Source organism: Cheilinus undulatus, linkage group 2, assembly GCF_018320785.1.
Source record: "Cheilinus undulatus linkage group 2, ASM1832078v1, whole genome shotgun sequence".
NCBI classification, from domain to species: Eukaryota; Metazoa; Chordata; class Actinopteri; order Labriformes; family Labridae; genus Cheilinus; species Cheilinus undulatus.
This window is the reverse complement of record NC_054866.1, coordinates 36,867,857-36,888,047: the sequence shown is the minus strand read 5'-3', so window position 1 is coordinate 36,888,047 and position 20,191 is coordinate 36,867,857. Positions and strand designations below refer to the sequence as shown.

Here is a 20,191-nt window from a genome sequence, read left to right as displayed (position 1 = left end):
ACACTACAGTAGGTGAACATGTAACTTGATTTTTTGAGTAATTATAAAAGTGAAACAGAGCTATTACACTATTCTGAGTAGAAATTTGATTAGAAGTGTTTCACAGCAATAATAGCTGCTAAGTTAAATGGAATGAGCTTATTTTAGCACAGGGCCTCTATTTTTATTTTGTAAACAAAAACCATTGAAACTCTTATTTAGACAAATATGAGTATCAGACTAGCTTACTCTATTGAATCTTATGTTATTGTATCTTTTCGTATCATATCATGTCATACGATGCCATGTTATTTCTTGATGTGCCATATCTAATGTAAACGTATCTTATTGTATTGAGTCTTGTTGTACTGTCTGGTTGTATCTTATATTATTGCATGGTATGGTATGGTATCATATCATATTGTATTGTGAGTTACAGCATCTTATTAGTTAGAGTTGCGAGCAGCGCTATAGAGACTGGGCTGAAAATGTACCCATATCTTGCATAAAATGCCAGGGCCTCAAAGTAAAGGGGAAGTTGGCACTGGACTATTTTTCAGATAAGTTACTGGAAGAATCTGCAGAAATATCTTGGTAAAATATTTTGTACATCAGTGCATTATGAAGTGCTTATGCCTCATTGGTGAATAATACAAAACAGTCTGTGTATAGAGACTATATCCTCTTACTCAAACAGCACCATGACAAACAGTCATAATTTCATAGCATGGTGGAATAAGCCTCAGCTGTGAGTTAAGATATATTCTTATTTTTGTTGCTGGACTATTATTCAATATTGTTGTGAAAAAAAATTTCATTGAACAGTGCATCTGTTTAACTATAAGGATAAAACCCCAGGGCTTTCCTGATCCACCAGTACATTATAAATCTTTTGAAAATGCACTGCAGCTTCATCATTAAACTCTTCTCTGAGTGAAGCTCCATTTGGTTAAGTACCATTCATTATGTTTTTGCTTTTCCAAGCTTTGCATTTGTTTGCAGTATGATCATTATGAACTGCATGCTGATGTCATTGTCAGCAGTTTCTGTATTGCTATCAATCATTTTTCTTTTGCTTAGACTCCAGTGATGTCAGTCTCTGTTTGCTTTGTTGTTTTCCATTACATTCCAGTCCCCTTAAACTAAATGTTTGCTCACACCAAGAATGTGTACCACACTTTGTTCAAACTCCTGAGTGTTTCCTTCTCAAGTAATGCGCCTTTTAAACTGATGGCAGCAATGAAAAATGTTCCCCTTTTTTAGTTTTAAAATCCCAACTATGTACATCGAACTTTTTCACACTTGTGAATGTAGGTTATCGCCATGTAACCCATTCAAAACAGAGTGCCTGTTTGCTATTTATTGAAATGTTCACAAGCGAACATATATATTTAAATTCATTTGACAGTAGTCTAAAAAATTCATGTGGAACTGAACGCTGAGGCTGTATTGTTGGGGTTTTGTGTGGAGAACTGTAGATTTAAACTGAACCTGAAAACGTAGTTGTACTGAAGACCAGATGGCTTTGATCATTTTAATAAAAAACACAGTTTTCTGATTTCATGGCTGTGCTGTGTCACTTAAATAAAGACAAAGCAACAGTCTTCCATTGAGAAATGTACTTCATGGATACATTAACAATTTTACTTGGCGGAGAAGGCTCCCCTCAAGAGATGCTCCCTGTGTTAGACGAGCAGCATGCTTCGACTTTCCAGGGAGCTTATGGCTAGAAACCCCCATATGGATAGATATATTTATGACAATGCATGTTGAATACAATAAAATTAGTTCAAAAGCAATTAATCCACAGTAGCATGAATCTAAATATGAAGGTGCAACAAGCTTTATGCTATAAAGGAGGTGGTTGGAGTGGAGGAGGTTAAACTGCCAGCAGCAGCACAGCAGCGTGGTGCATCAGCATTAATGCAAGCAGTAATCTCAGAATGGATCTCATTAATCTTTACCGTATACAGCTGCCTGATGGCTGAGGCATTACGTTTTCATCTTCTCTTGGATATTACAGTGTACACATAGATTCAATTAATCTTTCTGCACTTTAAACAATCCTTTATTTGTTTTTGCCATCTTCATAATATTTGGAGAGTACTTGGCATCTTCTGCATTTTGGAAGGTGTTCGGCAACAGTGGCTGCAACTACAAAAAGTGAAAGATCTGAACATAAACATTTTCTGACATGGAAAAAAGTTCATGCAGTTGAAGTTCAAATTCATTGTTCGGCCACTGAGCCAGGATCAGGAGTAGAAACAGAGGTGTAGGAAAAAAGAAGGTCTGATTAAAGACTAAATATCCCTCTTTAGCCCTTTTTTTTAAGACCCTGTAAAGTAAAAATAAATCTGTATTTAGGTTTGTCGTATGATAGATCACTGTGTTATGAACCCCCAGGTCAAATTTCAGTCACATAAAGCATCTCCAAGTTTATAAAATTAAGCTTCAAATCATGAAAAATGAGGCAGTAAAATCTGCTCCAGGATGGTGTGGGCGTGTCTATTAAATGAGCTGAAACCACGCCCACTCAGGACACAGGTAGTCTGAAGCATTAACCCCCTCACTCATGGTGTCATACTTGGAAAAATATTTTCCCCTAAACATGAACCATTAAATAAAACATGCATAACTATAACTTTGCACTGAAACAAGAACATTATAGAACGGTTCAAGATTACAAGACTGAATTCCTTTGCACAAAATGAGCCAGAAGTCCCTGCTCCAGGTGACTGCTTCCTTCCACAATATTGTCGTGTTAGAGGGGCGGGGTCATACTGTGGGCTCATGACATTGTGAGCCTACACATTGGCCCTGCCCACATGAAACCAAGCCAGGAAAGAGGTGATGAAATGGCCTAAGTCCAGAATTTAGTCTCATGTAGATCTCAGAGTTTTCACATGTTTACAGCGACCATATTCCAACATTTCTAGAGTGTTAAGACAAAAACTTTGGATTTCACTTAACAGGATCTTTAACCTATTTTTCAAGTTTTCATAAATTCCCACAGTATTTCAGGCCATAAATGCAACACTCTACATAGCCTAGCAACAGTCTACCTACAACTGTGCCAATCTAGTGTTTATGCACTTTAAAATATGCCTGGGTAAGATGTGACAAAAAATATTATTTACAGAATTTTATTTTATTTTTATTTAAGTGAAAAAAAACATTTTTACTACCTCAGGCTATGTTTAAATACTGCTCTGTTGTTGTGTTTTTATCCAATTTTTTAATGGGCTTTTGTCATGTTGCCAAATTTAAAAGGGAGATTATGAGTGAAAAGTGCACATTTTTCATCAAATTGATCTGTATTGGTTCAGAATTTGATATTGCCAGCTGCTTACTGGGCGCCAACATGTCCAGCCTGGCTAAATTTCTCAATTTGAAAATATGGCCCAGTTGATTTTGTAATTGAATAGCCCTGAGATAGACTGTTTCATATATCCATGGCATGGGATGTATTTTACATTCATCGTGGTAACATCCCATACAAAGTGTTTGGGAAGGGCAGGACTTTTAAAAACATCCTAGGTAAGTGACTGGACAAATGTTCTGTCTGTCACATTCATTACGAACCAATCAGAGTGACAAAAAAATGAATTTGACGCATGCGCAGCTCTGTTAAGTAACATGAGCTCAACGGGCAGGTGCTGTCATAGTTTACGTATGGTGGAGCTAATTGGTAGATCAAACTCATGCTGAGGCCATCAGAAAAAGTGTAAAAACATCTTCTCTACCAAGACAGGCTTTCAGTGTGGTTCTTTGCTCCCTTTCAATCAAAAGAGTTGTACACAGTACATGGTTATGTATGGTTCTAAAGGAAAAAGAAAATCAACAAGTGTAAACAACATAAATGTACAACACACCATAAAACATAACACTAGGTATGATGCCCTTTTTTAGCAATCACTTCACATTCGTAGGACCAAATCTCAATGGAATTAGCCTTTGTAAGGAACATCACTACATCTTAAATATTCACAAATCAAACAGTACAATAATGAACAGATAAACATGCAAAACTCTGTCTTCATTAACACACAATTAAGTGATCAAAAACTCCAGCCTGCTCCTGATCCTTTCGAGCTCAGTGCATACAAAAGTTTCTCAGACTGAACCCTACTGCAAGGCGTTCAAAGGTTTATATATTAGCAGGCTTTTCACACAGTTTTTATTCAATAACGAGATTGTCCCTGTCATTTTTGTCATCAATCTTCTGAATTTCAAACACAACTCTCACAACAGAAGCTCTATTACATGATGATGATGATTTTTCTTTGTGCTGAATTTTCTACCTGCTGAAGAAACTTTTGCAAGTTTGGCATTGAAGCTGCTCCAACCGTCTGACCCAAGGATTTCATGTTTTGTGTTAGGGCCTAGCCCAAGGACTTTTTATTGTTTTGCACCCACTGAGTTGTGTGAAGAAAGGATTTCAGGTGATTGATTATCTTTAAGTGGAACACATAGACTTCAGGGTCACTTGGAGTACAACTAATTATGTAAAAACAGATTTCAAGCAGGGTCAGGTTGCATTGTGGGTACTGAGGGAGCTGGAATTTGTAGAAGCAAAATAATTTGGGGTTAAAAGAGACTTTTGTGGTTACCTTTTTGTGTTTTAATGGGTTATAGCTCTCCTATAATGTTATAAGGAGTGCTTTTTAGACCACCCAGTCAACAAGACTGAATGTGATGTGTGATATTCCTGCCCTGAATGTTGCTGTGTTCATGATAAAAACTTATATCCCCATCTTCTTTCAGAGAAAAATCATCAAAAGAACAAAACATAGTGGAGAAAGGAGTGGGTGGTTAAAAAAAAAAAAGAAAGAAAGAAAAAAAAGGACACAAGAGCCCACAGCAAAATCTCACATCGGCCTCCAAATAGGCTGAGGCTGGCTCAGAGCTCGGGTTGAAAGGAGTGAATGGAATAAAATTATATGTTATAGAAAGCAAAGTCATTGAAAGCTTTATAGTGACACAGTATGTAAATTTAAAGTGTTGCACAGACTTGATAAAGTGGCTCAAGATGCTTAAGCTGTTGCTAAAAATAGCACCTCTATAAATGTTAACAACCCAAGAAGGGCAGGTAAGACAGTATGCAGCTCAACAAACTCGATGCTGTTGGACTACTAATTGACAGGTGGTGTTTTATAGAGACTGTAGAAGAGTGGCAGTCCTGCTTCCACATTTCAACCTAAAAGCCAAGCAGCTTGTTTAAGAATATCAGTCTATTGAATATTCTACTGAAGCGGACACTTGTACTCTACAGGCTAAATGAGAGCACAAGCACAGATTCTCTGCTAATGCCAAATGACTGAATCAGTGCAATCATACAAATAGGAGTGGGACTTTATCCGGGGCTGAGATGGTAATCCTATCCAAGGGCTGAAGGTGTGCCTGGCCGAGCCAAGCCAATAATTAGCATGAGCACCGGGTGCATGCCGGCCATGGTGCCATTTTAATGGGGGAATTCTGAAAGTGTGCTTGGCATGGCTGGGCTAATTGGGGGAGGGTGTGCTAGCAAGGCACCTCAGTCCATTATCTCAATCGCCATGGGAACTAGATAAGGATAATTGGCTGGACAGCATGGCACAGTGCAGCAGCAGCAGCAGCTATAGCGGGAGGAGAAGGATTAGGGATGCATACCATGATGAAACTAATAGAAATTGATTTTTTCACAAACTGTGTGTAAGATTTAGTAAGTCATTGACAATTAAGTGGCATCAATATTCTTTTCATTCCACGGGGAAGCACTACCGCTCTTTCTCTCCTTTTTTCATCCCAGTTCTCTGTTTATCACTTATTTTTCTGTCCCCTAGCTTTAAATGGGAATAATAAAAGCATTGTCCTGCAGAGAAGTAATTTCTTTCCTCTATCTTTCCTCATTTCTCTTCCTTTCTCCACCTCTTCCTCTACTCCTCTCTCTTCTGTCCTTTGACTAGCCTATATATTACAACTTTCTGTTGAACAAAAGTGAAGCCAAAATACCCCTACAGCAGGTGCTGACATATTATGCTGGTGATATAATTTGGAGCCAAATCATGTGCAGAGGGGAGCTGGCTGGTGAAGCTGTGGAATTGATGCACTCTTCCACAGCTCACAGTTAAATTACCAAAATTATGGTAAATTAAATTACCTAGAGACATTGCTCTAAAACCTCTATACACATTCAGCATTTATAGTGCCTTTCCAGATGTGTAAGCTGCCCACATCAGAGGCTAATGCAACCCCATACCATCAGAGATGCAGGCTTTTGACGCACTGATGACAAGCTGAATGGTCCCTCTCCTAATCCACAGAAAATGACATCCGTGGTTTCCAAAAACTTTTCAAATAATGTCTGACCACAGAACAGTTTTCCATTTTGCCTTGGTCCATTTTGAATGAGCCTTGGCCCAGAGAGGATAGCAGTGTTTCTGGACACAAACACGGCTTCCTCTTTGCATGAACCAGCTTGAACTTGCATTTGTGGATGGCATGGCCAACTGTGTTGACAGACAATGATTTGTGGAAGTGTCCCTGAGCCCATGCAGGGATTTCTTGTTCAGAATCATTCCTGTTTTTAATGCAGCAGCATCTCTAATTGGTGGAGTGCGAATTTCAGCTGTGGATGGCTGTTAGCAAAAATGAATGTTTGGGAAAACAGTGGGTGGCAACTTTTGAGCTTTGTAGTGACAACACATGGCATCACATACTTATGTCCAATCAAATTTTTTCAAAACAATATAGCTGAAGTGGGCGATTCCAACCTGTAGAGGGCAGTTGCTATGCACTTTTTACCAAATAAATGTAGACTAAATATCTAACTGATTAACAGTGATGCAAAATCCACATGTACTTAAATTTAATCTGAAAAATAACAGTCCAGGGGGGCTCAGTTGGTCTAGTGGTTTGGTCCCGCTCCATGTACGCTGGCGGCCCAGGTTCAAGTTTTGCCTGTGGCTGTTTCACTGCATGTCATTGCCCCCTCTCTCATTGTTGTTTACGACTCTATCCACTGTCCCATCTCTCCAATGAAGGCCAAAAAAAAAAAACAAATAAAGCTTTTGAAAATGGTCTGAGGGTTTAGTTGCTCTTTAAAGAAAGGTTTTCTCATTTATTCATTTAGTATCACACCAAGTGGGACTTTAAAGGAAGGGCTGAATCTTTGTAGCTCTTTCACATTCTTATGATTACATTTAAGCCAGCTGTGTTAAGCTTTTCTATATCCCTTGGGACATTTTATACATTAAAATATTGTGAAAGTCTCACTATATGTCCCATTTGTCCGTCTCTGTCCTTGAATCCCAACCCTCATTCTGTCCAGGTGGTCCAGCCCAGTAGAATTCACCTCTTTTATTTCCTATGCTCTGCTCCCCCTCAGTCTCTCTTTCTCTCTCCTGTTTTTGTCTGTGCTCTATGTGAGCAGATGGCCGAGCAGGCAGATCTGTTCTTTCTCTACAGGACTTTGGATCTCACACAATAGTCCTCAGATTGTGAGTCCAGACTCTGTTCTGGCTGGCTGGGAAGCTAAACAAAGAGAGGAAGGAGGAGAAGAAAAGAAAAGCATGGTTGGAGAGCAGTGCGAGGAAGGGAAGTTACTTCAAAGGGGGTTTTTGTGATGTTTGCACACGTCTTCATGTGTTCCATTTTAATGCAGGAGGAACATGTGTATACTGCAGTGGGTGTCTTTCCTAAGGTCAGGCACAAAGATGGTGTTTTTCTGCTTCTTTCTTTGATTTTATTGAAGGTTTCTGTGATTTAGTGTGGGTTGATATACCATCTGTTGAAATTATTTCTTTCAGGAGCCAAATGGTTTTTAAGGAGGACTGTTAATGACTAATTGATTTTTTACTTCAGAAATATTTTCAATAAAGAAGAGTACAGACTGATAATCTGCACAGTTAATACAAAAAAACATCTGCAACCCTTCATGTTGTTCTCAAACATTGGTGTTTGCAGGGGAAAGTGTTACTGGCCACTTTATTAGGTACACCTTTCTAGTACTGGGTTGCACCCCTCTTTTGATGACAAAAGCCTTACTACTTTGTGGAACAATTTCAAAAAGGTGTTGGAAACATTTCTCAGAGATTTTTGTCCAGATTGTCATGATAGTATCACGCAGCTGCAGATTTGTCGGCTGCTCCATGATGCAAATCTCCCGTTCCACCACATCCCAAAGGTTCTCTGTTGGATTCAGATCTGGTGACTGTGGAGTACAGTGAACTCATTGTCATATTCAAGAAACCAGTTTTATTTGAGCTTTGTGATATGGCGGATTATCCTGCTGGAAGTAGCCATCAGAAGATGGGTACACTGTGATCATCAACAATATTCAAGTAGGCAGGGGCGAACGATGCTCAGTTGATACTATGGGGCCCAAAGTGCGCCAAGAAAATATCCCTCACACATTACACCACCACCAGCAACCTGGACCGTTGATGCAAGGCAGGATGGATCCATGCTTTTATGTTGTTTATGCCAAATTCTGTCTCTACCATCTGAATGTCACAGCTGAAATTGAGAATCATCAGACCAGGCAGCGTTTTTCCATTCTTCTTTTGTCCAGTTTTGGTGATCCCATGTAAATTGCAGCCTCAGTTTCCTCCTCTTAGCTGAGGAGTGGCACCCAGTGTGATCTTCTGCTGCTGTAGTGTAGCCCATCTGCTTCAAGGTTCCACGTGTTGTTCATTCAGAGGTGGTATTCTGCAGATCTTGGGGGTAACGAGTAGTTTTTTGAGTTACTGTTGCCTTTCGATCATCTTGAACCAGTCTGCCCCTCTCCTCTGACCTCTGACATCAGCAAGGCATTTTTGTCCACACAACTGCTGCTCACTGGATGTTTTCCCTTTTTCAGACTGTTCTCTGTAAACCCTAGAGATAACATAAGATAAGATAAACTTTATTGTCCCCGGGGGGAAATTTGTCATGGACATAAGTGCACTGCTGCTCACAATCAATACATTCATCACAAGAAAAGAAAACAAAAACAAAAAGGCAATAACAGACAGACAGTGGTCCACATTGACCCAGAATAAGAGAGAGTTACAGATAAAATATGATATTGCGCCTGCCCTGTAATATTGCAGAGATAGAGATGGTTGCGTGTGAAAATCCTAATAGATCAGCAGTTTCTGAAACCAACCAACAACCATGCCACGTTCAAAGTCACTTAAATCCCATTTTTTTCCCCTTCCTGATGCTCGATTTGAACTTCAGCAAGTCGACTTGACCACTTCCACATGCCTGAATGCATTGAATTTCTGCCATGCAGTTGGCTGATTAGGTTTTTTTTTGTTAGCAAGCAATTGAACAGGTGTACCTAATAAAGTGGCCGGCAAGAGTATAGTCTGGATTCATCAAATTCAAAATAAAATTGCAAGACTGATTGATTACAGCTACAGCCCCAAAAAAACTAAAACACATAAGCTCAAAATATTAGAATATTGTTGAAAAGTCCAAGTTCTTGCCAGTTACTTCTCACGCTCAGGTTCAGTACACAAAACCACTATCATGGGGAAGACTTCTGACTTGACGGCTGTCCAGGAAGGCAATCATTGACTCCCTCCTTGAGGAGGGTAAGCCACAGCCACTTTTAAAGGGCAGGCTGTTCTCAGAGGCCATATCAAAGGACAGCCTTCAGAGGATTGTCAAGCAAAGCAGATTCAAAAACTCAGGGGAGCTTCACGAGGATTGAGGCTAGATTCAGTGGATTAAGTACCACCACACACTCAGTCTAGGAAATGGGCTTCAAGTATCATGTTCCTAGTGTTGACCCAATCCTGAACCACAGACAGTGTCATCAGCATCTCACCAGGGCTAAGGAGGAAAAGAACTGGACTGTTGATCAGTGGTCCAAAGTCCTGTTATCAGATGAGAGTCAGTTTTGTTTTTCATTTGTAAATCAAGGTCCCAGAGTCTGGAGGAGCATTGGAAAGGCACAGAATCCAAGGTGCTTGAAGTCCAGAGTCTTCAGTTTCCACAGTCAGAAGCTGAGAAGCTTTATGGAGATAGCGATTTCCTTTTCCAGCAGGACTGCCCCTGCCCATAGTGAAGCCAAAACTACCTGAAACTTGTTCCTGACTGTGGTTTTACTGGCAGTAATTTGTGCTTAAGGAGCTCCAACCAATTTCTGAGCTCATAAATAAGCATAATTTTGGATGGCAGATGTATGTTAGGTATATCAACAGATTTATTTATTTAAATGTATTTTACCTGGAAAGTCTCACAGAGATCAAGAATCTCGTTTACAAGTGTCCTAGCTAAGATGAGCAGCAGCACAATCAACAGAGTTACAGACATGACAAATTACATTCATTTGTGTTGCCATAGTCGGGAAGGTTTTTGATTAATTTCGCTGTTACTGTAGTACTCATTAGGGATGTGTTGTAGTCAGCTACAATTTACAGAGCATCCATAACTGAGTAAAAGTAAATGAATAAATAGATGTCAAAAAGACAAAGTCCATGTCTTCTGTCACCAACTTGAAACTGTCCAGTCTTCTGTCTTATGCATTCCACTTGAAGGCAGTCAGCTAGCAGTCAGCTACCCTCTGAATAACATGTTTAAATTTGTGGTCCTTTGATTATATCTGCTGTGCATTCATCTGTTTGAAACTCTGTCAGTGTTTAAAACCAAATGCCTGGAAAGCAGTTACATTTTTCTGACAATTTATTACAACCTCTCCCTCCCTCCTCCTCTTCTTTTCTTTTCCCCCATCTCCTCTGCCCCTCCTCCTCCTCCTCTGTCTGTTCCAGGTACTACCTGTCTGGTGGCCCTGCTGTCTGATAAGGAGCTGACGGTGGCCAACGTTGGAGACTCTCGTGGAGTTCTGTGTGATAAAGATGGTAATGCCATTCCTCTATCCCATGATCACAAACCGTACCAACTCAAAGAACGCAAGAGGATCAAGAAGGCTGGTGAGGAAACAGCTGCAGGCCAGAGCTGCAGCCTTTTTTTTTACTAATTCTGAGCTGAACAACAAAAGGAGTTAGTTAAAACTCACAGATTGTTGTCCTGAGAGCGTGAAATAAGTCTTCTCATGATCAAAGCTTAATACCATTATCATCCTATGTCTCAGGCTGACATCAGACTCCACTGACTGATAACACAAAAGGCCTCTAAGGCAGCGTGTTATCAAATGCAGCCACAAAGTGTGCACTGTAGTTAAGGTGAATTTCTGAGCATAATTCTCCCTGCTACCATATCTGCATACTCACTGTGCTGAGAAGAGTTTCAAGGCAGGATGCCAGATCAGTCAGTTTGACTTCAGTCAGCTCTCTAGCTCCATCTTCTGGTCTTATGTGGTACAGAAAAAGCAGTTTAGCTCACATTATATCAAGTGACACATATAAAGCTGTAAATATATGATTCCCTGTTGTTTAAATTATACATTCTCCTACATAAGAACCACTCAAATGCTGCTGATGTAGTCACACTCTGTTGTTATGAGGATGTTTGTCTCTCTGTAAAACAGAAACTCAAAAACAATCACTCAAAGAAACTTTACATCTGCACCACAGGCTTCAGAGGTAGAGCTGATGATCTGATTAGAGATTACAGCACCTTGCTGCATAAATTAACATGTTAATGAGAGAAAGCTCATTTTGTATAAACTGTTATGACTCTTAATGAAGTGCCGACTGCACTTGAAACAGGAGCTCAGAATGCTAAAGAAAAAACACAACCTCGCAGCGTGAAACAAGAACTTAATTTAAGAGCAACAGACTACGGCTCATCTTTAACACTAATTAGTTGGAAAAATCATCCTCATCACTGACAGTTTTTAGTGTTAAGACTTTTGAAAAATAAGTTTGTCAGATTTCAGTAATAACTACAGATATGCAGGATGCTCCCAGGCAAGACATACCCCACTGTGGATAGGAGTAAAAAATGAGACTGATAAAAAAAAGGGTGGGAAGTAGAGGTCTAGAATATGAGAATGAAATGGAGGGAGATAGTCTGGTTGGAATTTATGCAAACACCACAAGAGGCACAGCTGAGTTGTCATGCCCCTGAAACTTTGCTTTATATTCCTTATCAAAAGCTGCGGACAGCAAAAGAGAGAGAAAGCAGCAGTGGTCCAGTCAAACTCACAGTTTGGTGATGACTGCTGTTTCTTTCTGGGGCCAAGCTGCATGAGGGGCAGGGTATTTTTTTATTTTAAACCCATTATTGGGATCTCAAAAAATCAGTATAAAAGTCAAAGTTGGGATTATTTAAGTCAGCAAGACTTTTTGTCTCTGTTATTTCACGTTTACTGTGATTGTCATGTTGCAAGTACAAAATTTATTGGAAGCATTTTATTTCAGTGGGCCCTAATAATCTTACAGTAATATGTGTATTTTTCTAGTAATTTCTCTAGAAAAGGTGTGTACAAACTTTTTCCACGGATGGCCACATAAAGAAATGTATAAGAATGGTGGGGCCACTGTGATATTCTTCTCCTTGAGGATATTTAAGTAAGTAAGACCAATCCAGCGTAAGTTAATACATGCTAAGCGATTGAATCCACCTAAATGGCTTGTTAATGGCTGACAAGGCAAATAGACAGTAATTTTCAGGATTCGGGGGAGCCAATCAGATTTCAGGGAGCCCTGTTTGGCCTTGGTTACCACTGGCTCCACCCCTGAAATGCTATCGGTGCTACTATAATCTATCAGGACATTATTTCTCAAGATATGTTCTTGTCAAAATGTTTGTTTACAGAATCAACATGGTAGCACTGACTAGTGCTGAAACTAAAAAGTACCAGTTGAGCACAAGCATGTGGGCCATATTTCATTTTATTTCTAGAATTTGCTGTGGGGCCAATCAAGAATGGACTGTGGGCCGCATTTGGTCTCTGGGCCATAGTTTGGACACCCCTGCTCTAGAATAAGGTGGTAATCACCTACTATTAAGTTGGTATTTTACAAGTAATAACTCAGAAATATGGTAATATTTAGGTAGTATTTACCTAGTAATAAATTATTTATTATCAAGTTATTCTTTGTAATATTGTGGCAATTCTCAGTTGATTATATGGTATTTCACCCTAGTCCCTTACCCTAATCCTAACCCCGTAACCCTAAAAATTACTTGAAAGTTACTCAGGGAGGACTCACTTCAATTTAGTGGGCCAAAAAAAGAGAGTACCAGATAATTAGCCAGCAACTTCTATAGAAAATTATCATCTTATTTCTTATTTTATTTTGCATAAGAAATTAGTGGTCAAAATATTACCTAATTACCAGAGAACTCCCACAATAGTATGAGGTATTACTTGATAATTAATGCATTTTTATCAGGAAAATACTTCTTTGATATTGCCATAACAACAAGTTATACATTAAATATATAAATTAAACTGTCAACTTAATACAAGGTAATTACTACCTTATTTTTGAGAAATTACTAGATAAATACCACTTACTATTATATAATTCTATGTTAATTAAGACCCATAAAAATAAAGTGCTACCAAATTATTTAAATTTTGTTGTCATTATATTCTTAGTGTGATCTCAGTCTACTTAAACAAGGCTCTTACTTTAACAATGTATTTTTTTTTACTGAATCTACTGTGTAGGGTATAAATTAAATATGAGAGGATTTTTTTTAAATATATACAAGGCAGCAGCAGCTATGTGAAGACAATAAGAAGTCAGTTAACAATAACAAATGCATTCAATAGCTCTATTCCTGACTTTAGCATATCCCTTTTTCCTACTTTCAAAGGTCTTTTCATTTGAAGATAACAATGAAAAGGACATCAGTTTTACAGTTAAACATGGCCCCCTTTCTCTTCCCACAATAACAAGAATGCTCATCTAGGTCACATAACATCCAACATAAAATAAACATACTTCATCAGCTGGTCACAAAGGAAGCTGTTCTTAATCATTGAAGGATAAGATAAACATTCAGACAGGAAAGAACAGTCCTTCCTAATAAAGAAATGGTAAGGTAGCCTGTATGGTTTCTGGGAATATTTAAATAAGGGGTGCCACACTGTATAAAATGTACTTTCCATTCCTCAGGTAGGGGAGCAGATGTTCTCCAGATTTAAGCAAGACATTTTGTCTCTAAGGATTGAGGGACAGGATCCTTCCACTTACAGTCAGTACAGTTGCCAAAGATGAAAAGGCTAACACATGGAATTTTGCATTTGGCAAATCTAAATCTTGGACTATATCAAAAGATGGCAGACCATGCAGGCCATGACTAGTACTACAAGTAATCCAGGATCACCTTTACATTTACAGCAAGTAGTGTCTAAACTTGCAGTTATAAGGCATGTGCATAATGCAGTGCTCCAGTCTGGGATGTTTGTACTCGGTTTGAGAAATGATGGACCAATCAGCGCCATTTGAGGAGAAAAAGGGATGGTTTTGTTGTATTAATAACTGCTGGTGAGCCTAGCTAGGATGAGCTATAGCAGCAGGTTTAAAAGAACTGGACAAAATTTCTTTATTATACAGAGAGGGTAAAACCCCACTGAGAGCTTTTTTAACCAATTGGCTCCAACTTAGTAAACGACAGCACCTACCTGTTAGGCTTGTTATGTATTTTAGCCACCGAAGTTTTGCGCGACCACTACATCATGTATTTATACACTCTAATTGGCTTCAAATAAGTTTGACAGACTATTTGTCTAATCACCTTATGAGAATTTCTTTTAAGGGTCTGCCCTACCGATGAACAGACTATGGGAGGTTTCCAAGACTGATATGAAATGTATATGCAATGGATAACAAAAAAGTCTTTCAATATCAGGATAGATTTATGCTCATGTAGTTTTAGATGTCTGAATGTGACAAACTGCAAAAGAGCATGATAGGCACTAAAAAAGGAGTGTCTCTATTTAATGGTTGATTCTCATGTGCTATCCCTATTTTTTTAAATGAAATCTGAACAGTTATGCAGCTAAAAAGGAAGCTGCTGCCAAAGTAGAAACTCCTGAGGACAAACAGGTCACATCCTCTCTGAGTTCTCTGTGCATTTGGGGTTTTTTAGATAACTTAAGTGCAGTTTATTATAGAAAGTTACACGTAATGGGATTTCTTTTGGGATGAAAACAACATTTCATAGCCTGAACTCTCCAACTCTCTGTTTTTAAAGAGCTGGCTGAGGCCTTGCTGACTTGTAACTATGAGGTCAGCCTGACTGAAAATGGAAGTCTCCTCGAATCATTTCCAGTACTATTCCCTGCTTGCAGATCTGTTAGCCATAGAGGACACACAGCTGTACTTCAGGATGTGACATAAATTGAACTGTATCCAATATAAACAAGATTTTCCATGAGCATGAACGACAGGCATTGAATGGATGTATAATAGATAATGAAAAGGCACGCTGCCAGTTTGTTGACTGGAACAAAAATGATGTTTAATCTTCAGTTAAAGGCAGTAACATGGAAAACATCTGCTTCTCTACTTCATGTTTCTCTTCTTCTCTTCTACCTCCGCCCTTTATTTCACATCCTGATCCTTTTCTAATCATTTTCCAAATATTTTCCTTTTTTCCTTCCTCATCAGGAGGCTTCATCAGCTTCAACGGCTCATGGCGTGTTCAGGGCATCTTGGCCATGTCCCGCTCCCTTGGCGACTACCCGCTGAAGAATCTCAACGTGGTCATTCCCGATCCTGACATCATGTCGTTCGACCTGAACAAGCTGCAGCCCCAGTTCATGATCCTGGCTTCAGACGGCCTGTGGGACACCTTCAGCAACGAGGAGGCGGTCCGCTTCATCAGGGAACGACTGGATGAGCCACATTTTGGCGCCAAGAGCATTGTCCTCCAGTCCTTCTATCGTGGCTGCCCTGACAACATCACCGTCATGGTGGTCAAGTTCAAAGGCAAGACCAGCGAGAAGTAGACCCTGATCTACCACACAGTATCACTATAATATTTGAATATAATTAATAATAAATAGATTTAAGAGTTAAAATTTAAAGAGAAAGCGCAACTTTTTTTGAGAGGAACTGTTTTTATCACAGATATTTACAGACATTAATTATCAATGCATCAAAACATGAACCGTCTCTTCTCCTTTATTCTTAATGAAAAGTAAAATGTCTTTAACTTAGGCTTAGAAATGTTGTTCGGACACCTTAATGCAAACTGGGTCACTGTTATGCAAAATAAACAGATTCAGTGCTGTGCAGCTGTTCCATGAGTCTGCACAAATTTGTATGTCTATGTGTGTGCGTGTGTGAGAGTGACTGAAAGATGAAACAGTGATAGATGTCAGTCTTTCTGTGATGATTGCACACAAGTGTCACATCAACATCCAAGTCACTGTCTAACAAATAATAAGACATGTATGAGACAGCATGGAGTTTTCCTTCCACGTTATTTTACTCAATGTCTGTGACTCATTTTATTAAAGTCAAACATCATTTCAGCTGGTTGGTCTTTTCCAAGATCAAATACATTTCACCAGTGAAAATCATCCTTTTTCAATTCATACATAATAAACACTGATGAGAAAATGCATGTGACTGTCCAGCTATCACCATTCATATTGTACAGCAAGAGAAGCCATCACAGTCATATCACACTTAAGTCATGATGGATTTCTTATGTTATGTTTTGAGCTGCCACATTGAGTTGCTACATTTCATTGACTGTTAGAGGACGGTTTTTATCATTGCTGTTATTTTTTGTGCTGATAAAGTTTGTATCTGATATAATTGTTTACTTTTCAGTGTTTCCAACAGAATGACAATGCACTTGGGTGGTAAGGATGACCACGCAGCCCTGTCTAATTCTGTCCATTGACTTTAAAGCAGTACATTGTTAACCTGACATGCCAGATGGATGTGTTTCACACATCCATCTGGTAAACCACTCATAGACAGTGTTTGGGAAAGGGCAGAGGCTTTAAAAAAAATTCGGAGGTGATTGGATGAACGTTCTGTCTGTCACATCTTTACGGGCCAATCAGAGCAACAAAACACGTAGCCGCTAGAGTAAACTCCATAGAGGACTACATAACGCGAACCATGGCGACTGTAGACATGTCAGTACACAACTTTTGTCGTTTTTAAAAAGAAAACAACTCACTGCTGTTCTTTGTTCTTCTGTTAATGAAAAAATGTCAAGTTCTGATAAAACTTGCGCTTTAGCAGCATTCACGCCAATGTTTTCCGCCATAATTGCACCAGCCTCTTGTCGCTGCTTGCTTATGTCGCGACTCCGCCCAACCAAAAGTACTGCCCCTCGTCGCTGATTAGTCTTGTCACTTTCTAACTGGACCCTAAACAGTTCAAACAGGAGCTTTGCAAGATGGATCTTCAGTGAGAAACACGGGAACAGGCGTTTCCATCTGCTTTACAAGGCTAGTATATAATGGCTACGGATGCATGATACTGGAACTTTGCCGATAGCTGATAAAGATACTGATATCAATATTTAAATGCAGTTCAGACCTAAAATTTTGGTCCTTGTAACACACAATGTTCGAACAAATAAACCAATTTCAGTTCGATTGTGAGGAATGATGATGAATAAAGAAACCGACTTCCGCTGGTGTAGGTCTTTTGGTCCGGTCTAAAACTCCACTAAATTATTTTTTGTATGGCCAATAATTACAGCTGATTTAAGCAATAAATAATATCTGCCTATACCAGTATTTCACTTTTTAAGCTAATAGCTGCCGTTACCAATATTATAACAATAATATCATGCATTCCTCAATAAAGACACTCCAGTAACATCACTTGCCTTTTGTAATGTTTTACTTGATAGTCAGTAATCGTTGCAGGAGAGCTGCATGTGAAGGTTTACTGTTGGTGAGGTCGTGTATCTGTCAGGATAATATCGGCAAGAAGAAGTTTATAGAGGACAATGAAATGACAGCATATTATGCTTAATTTTTAACATACCATATGGTACCTCTGCCTCCTGCTTTTACAGGAGGGATGAAGTAGCGGATGTCCCTCTAGCATGCACAGATTTTTAAAAAATGGTCAGAAAATATACATGGGTGACCCACCCAAGTATTGTCTATGTGTGGGAAACAACCCAATGATTCCACTTGAATCTATCACCCTTTCCAGCCACACTATGTATCAGATGTAGTAATGTCCTCATCTTGAATAACGAAGTGGGCTGGCAAATTGAAATCAAACCCAACATTAAATTGGGTGCCAGTGATCTTGTGGTTCGTTCATGGACCCCATATCCAATCCTTGAAGCAGGCAGCCAGAGTTTGAATCCAGCTTGTAACTCCTTGTATGGATTTATTTGTCCACTATCTCTTCGTAAATATCTACTCCACTCACTTTCTTGTCTTAAGCAAATAAACCAGTGACTTCAAATGATTCTTTCATGAAACTCAACCCTTAAAGCAATACTACTCAGATATTGTGGCCATGATCTAATCCAACCAGCTCTACATTCAGTTTATTGTATGCTAATGAAAAGGTAACACTGAGGGTTCATCAAAACTGTCAAGAAGGTAACAGTTGGGTTTTATCCTAATTAAAGTGGCATTGTATGATTTCAGTATTAGATTAATATTCAGGACTTTCTCATGTTCATATCATTTACTCCTCAGTGTGTCAGTGTCCTTTATTCTGAAGCAGGTCACGTCACAAAAATGTAACAAGCATTTGAATGAAATACGTTATTGTTGCCTTATGTTTTTAACTCTTCATTTCCTGGTATGAAGTCTTCTGCCAAATTACGTCTCAGTTTTTAATGTAACGTGGTTGATCTCACCATGCACACTGCACGACCTTGTGTCATATCTCTCCAACTCGTGTAAAGAAAAGCATTGTTTGCATAAATGATATCTCTAAGAGACATAAAATTGTAAGATGAATGTACATACTGTCCTCTTGTTAGTATCACCCTCCATTGTTTATACAGCGATGCGCCTGTCCATGGATTGTTTAACTTCAGAGATATAAACCAGATAAAAGACGAAGATTTATTTGTGCTTTTTAAGTTGAGATTTTTCCTTGAAAATGTATGTTACAGAATGTTTGTGTGACATTTGTACCTGTTTTTGTTGACTTTAATAAACTGTAAAGAAAATAAAAGACAGAATACTGAAATTTTGAAATGTAAATAAAAAGTTAACTCTGGAGTGGTCTGTTCTTGGAGCAGTGTGAGAACGAATGTTCCTAGATACAATTGGGCTTGGATGAATGGATATCATTGAACACTGAAAGATTCCCTCAGTCTAAACTAATGTCTACAATGTTTAGGGGGTGGTTCACTGTAGAGCTGGCTACATGCTGCTCAGGCTGAGTTTCGCCCTTTCAGTGGTACAGGAATCTTGTCTGACAGCTGTGAGCTTTTCTGCCATGAAGCTGTTGAGCACCACCTACAGGTGAAGCTACTATAACCACACCTGCATTACACTTTAAATCCATTCAAATGATTAAAGAACTCTGCCTTTGGGTTGCTGGAAATCAAGGATCAGTAACACCTAGAAAAAAGCATTTTCTTAGCAAAATCTGAGTTCTTGTTTTCTTTCTAGAAAGACAAATTTGTTGTGTCAACATTTGTACAAGAGACAAGGGCATAGCTAGGGATTTGGGGCCCCCAGAAAAAATATAACAAAGGGCCCACCTTAGCCGGCTAGCCAAGCAATGAATGTTGCATTATTTTTACAAATATCTATGCATTTTAATGTATTTTTTAACCTTTATTTCCCCATCAATAATTAATATTTTTACTACGATTAACTTAAATTTACTTGCTTAATTTTTCAGTGCTGTACTACACCATTTGGACATTTTAAGTAAGGAGCAGGGGCCCTCAATATTGTATTTTACTCTATTTGATGCAAATTGCAGGCTGTTGACTGATTCATTTAGTGGCTTATGATTCAATAATGACAGTAATTATTAAGAAAAAATAAATGAAAACTTTTCATTGCAGGCTCCTCAAGGGCCCCTTTCTACTGTGTGCCTGGGTAATCAGTACCCTTTTTTCCCCTTGTGCTACGCCCCTGCATAGAGAGGTACCTTTGCATGTAGTTGTAGTTAAAGAATCAGGCATCTTTATACTATGCTAAACATGGCCTTGACTCACTCACACAAGCAATCTACAGCAGTGGTTCCCAAAGTGGGGGTCAGGACCCCCAGGGGGGTCGCTGGACAGTGAAGGGGGGGTTGCGGGATGCTTTCCATAAAACATAGAAAAATTTAATATGATTTAAAATCATATATTTTATCTATTATTTTACAAAATATTGTTCAAATGCTTGTCTTAAACTTTTCTTGTAAGGCAA

The 20,191-nt window shown here is 38.9% G+C and overlaps 1 protein-coding gene across 1 annotated transcript in view; it reads left to right on the top strand.

Moving 5' to 3' along the window:
• Positions 1-16,866, top strand: part of ppm1lb (protein phosphatase, Mg2+/Mn2+ dependent, 1Lb) — a 77,821-nt gene extending 60,955 nt beyond the window's left edge. The window contains exons 3-4 of the mRNA XM_041805844.1: positions 10,719-10,880; positions 15,480-16,866. Coding sequence (XP_041661778.1) covers positions 10,719-10,880; positions 15,480-15,820 — 503 coding nt within the window. The 3' untranslated portion in view covers positions 15,821-16,866. The remainder of the gene's footprint in view (positions 1-10,718; positions 10,881-15,479) is intronic.
• The last annotated feature ends 3,325 nt before the right edge of the window (positions 16,867-20,191 follow it).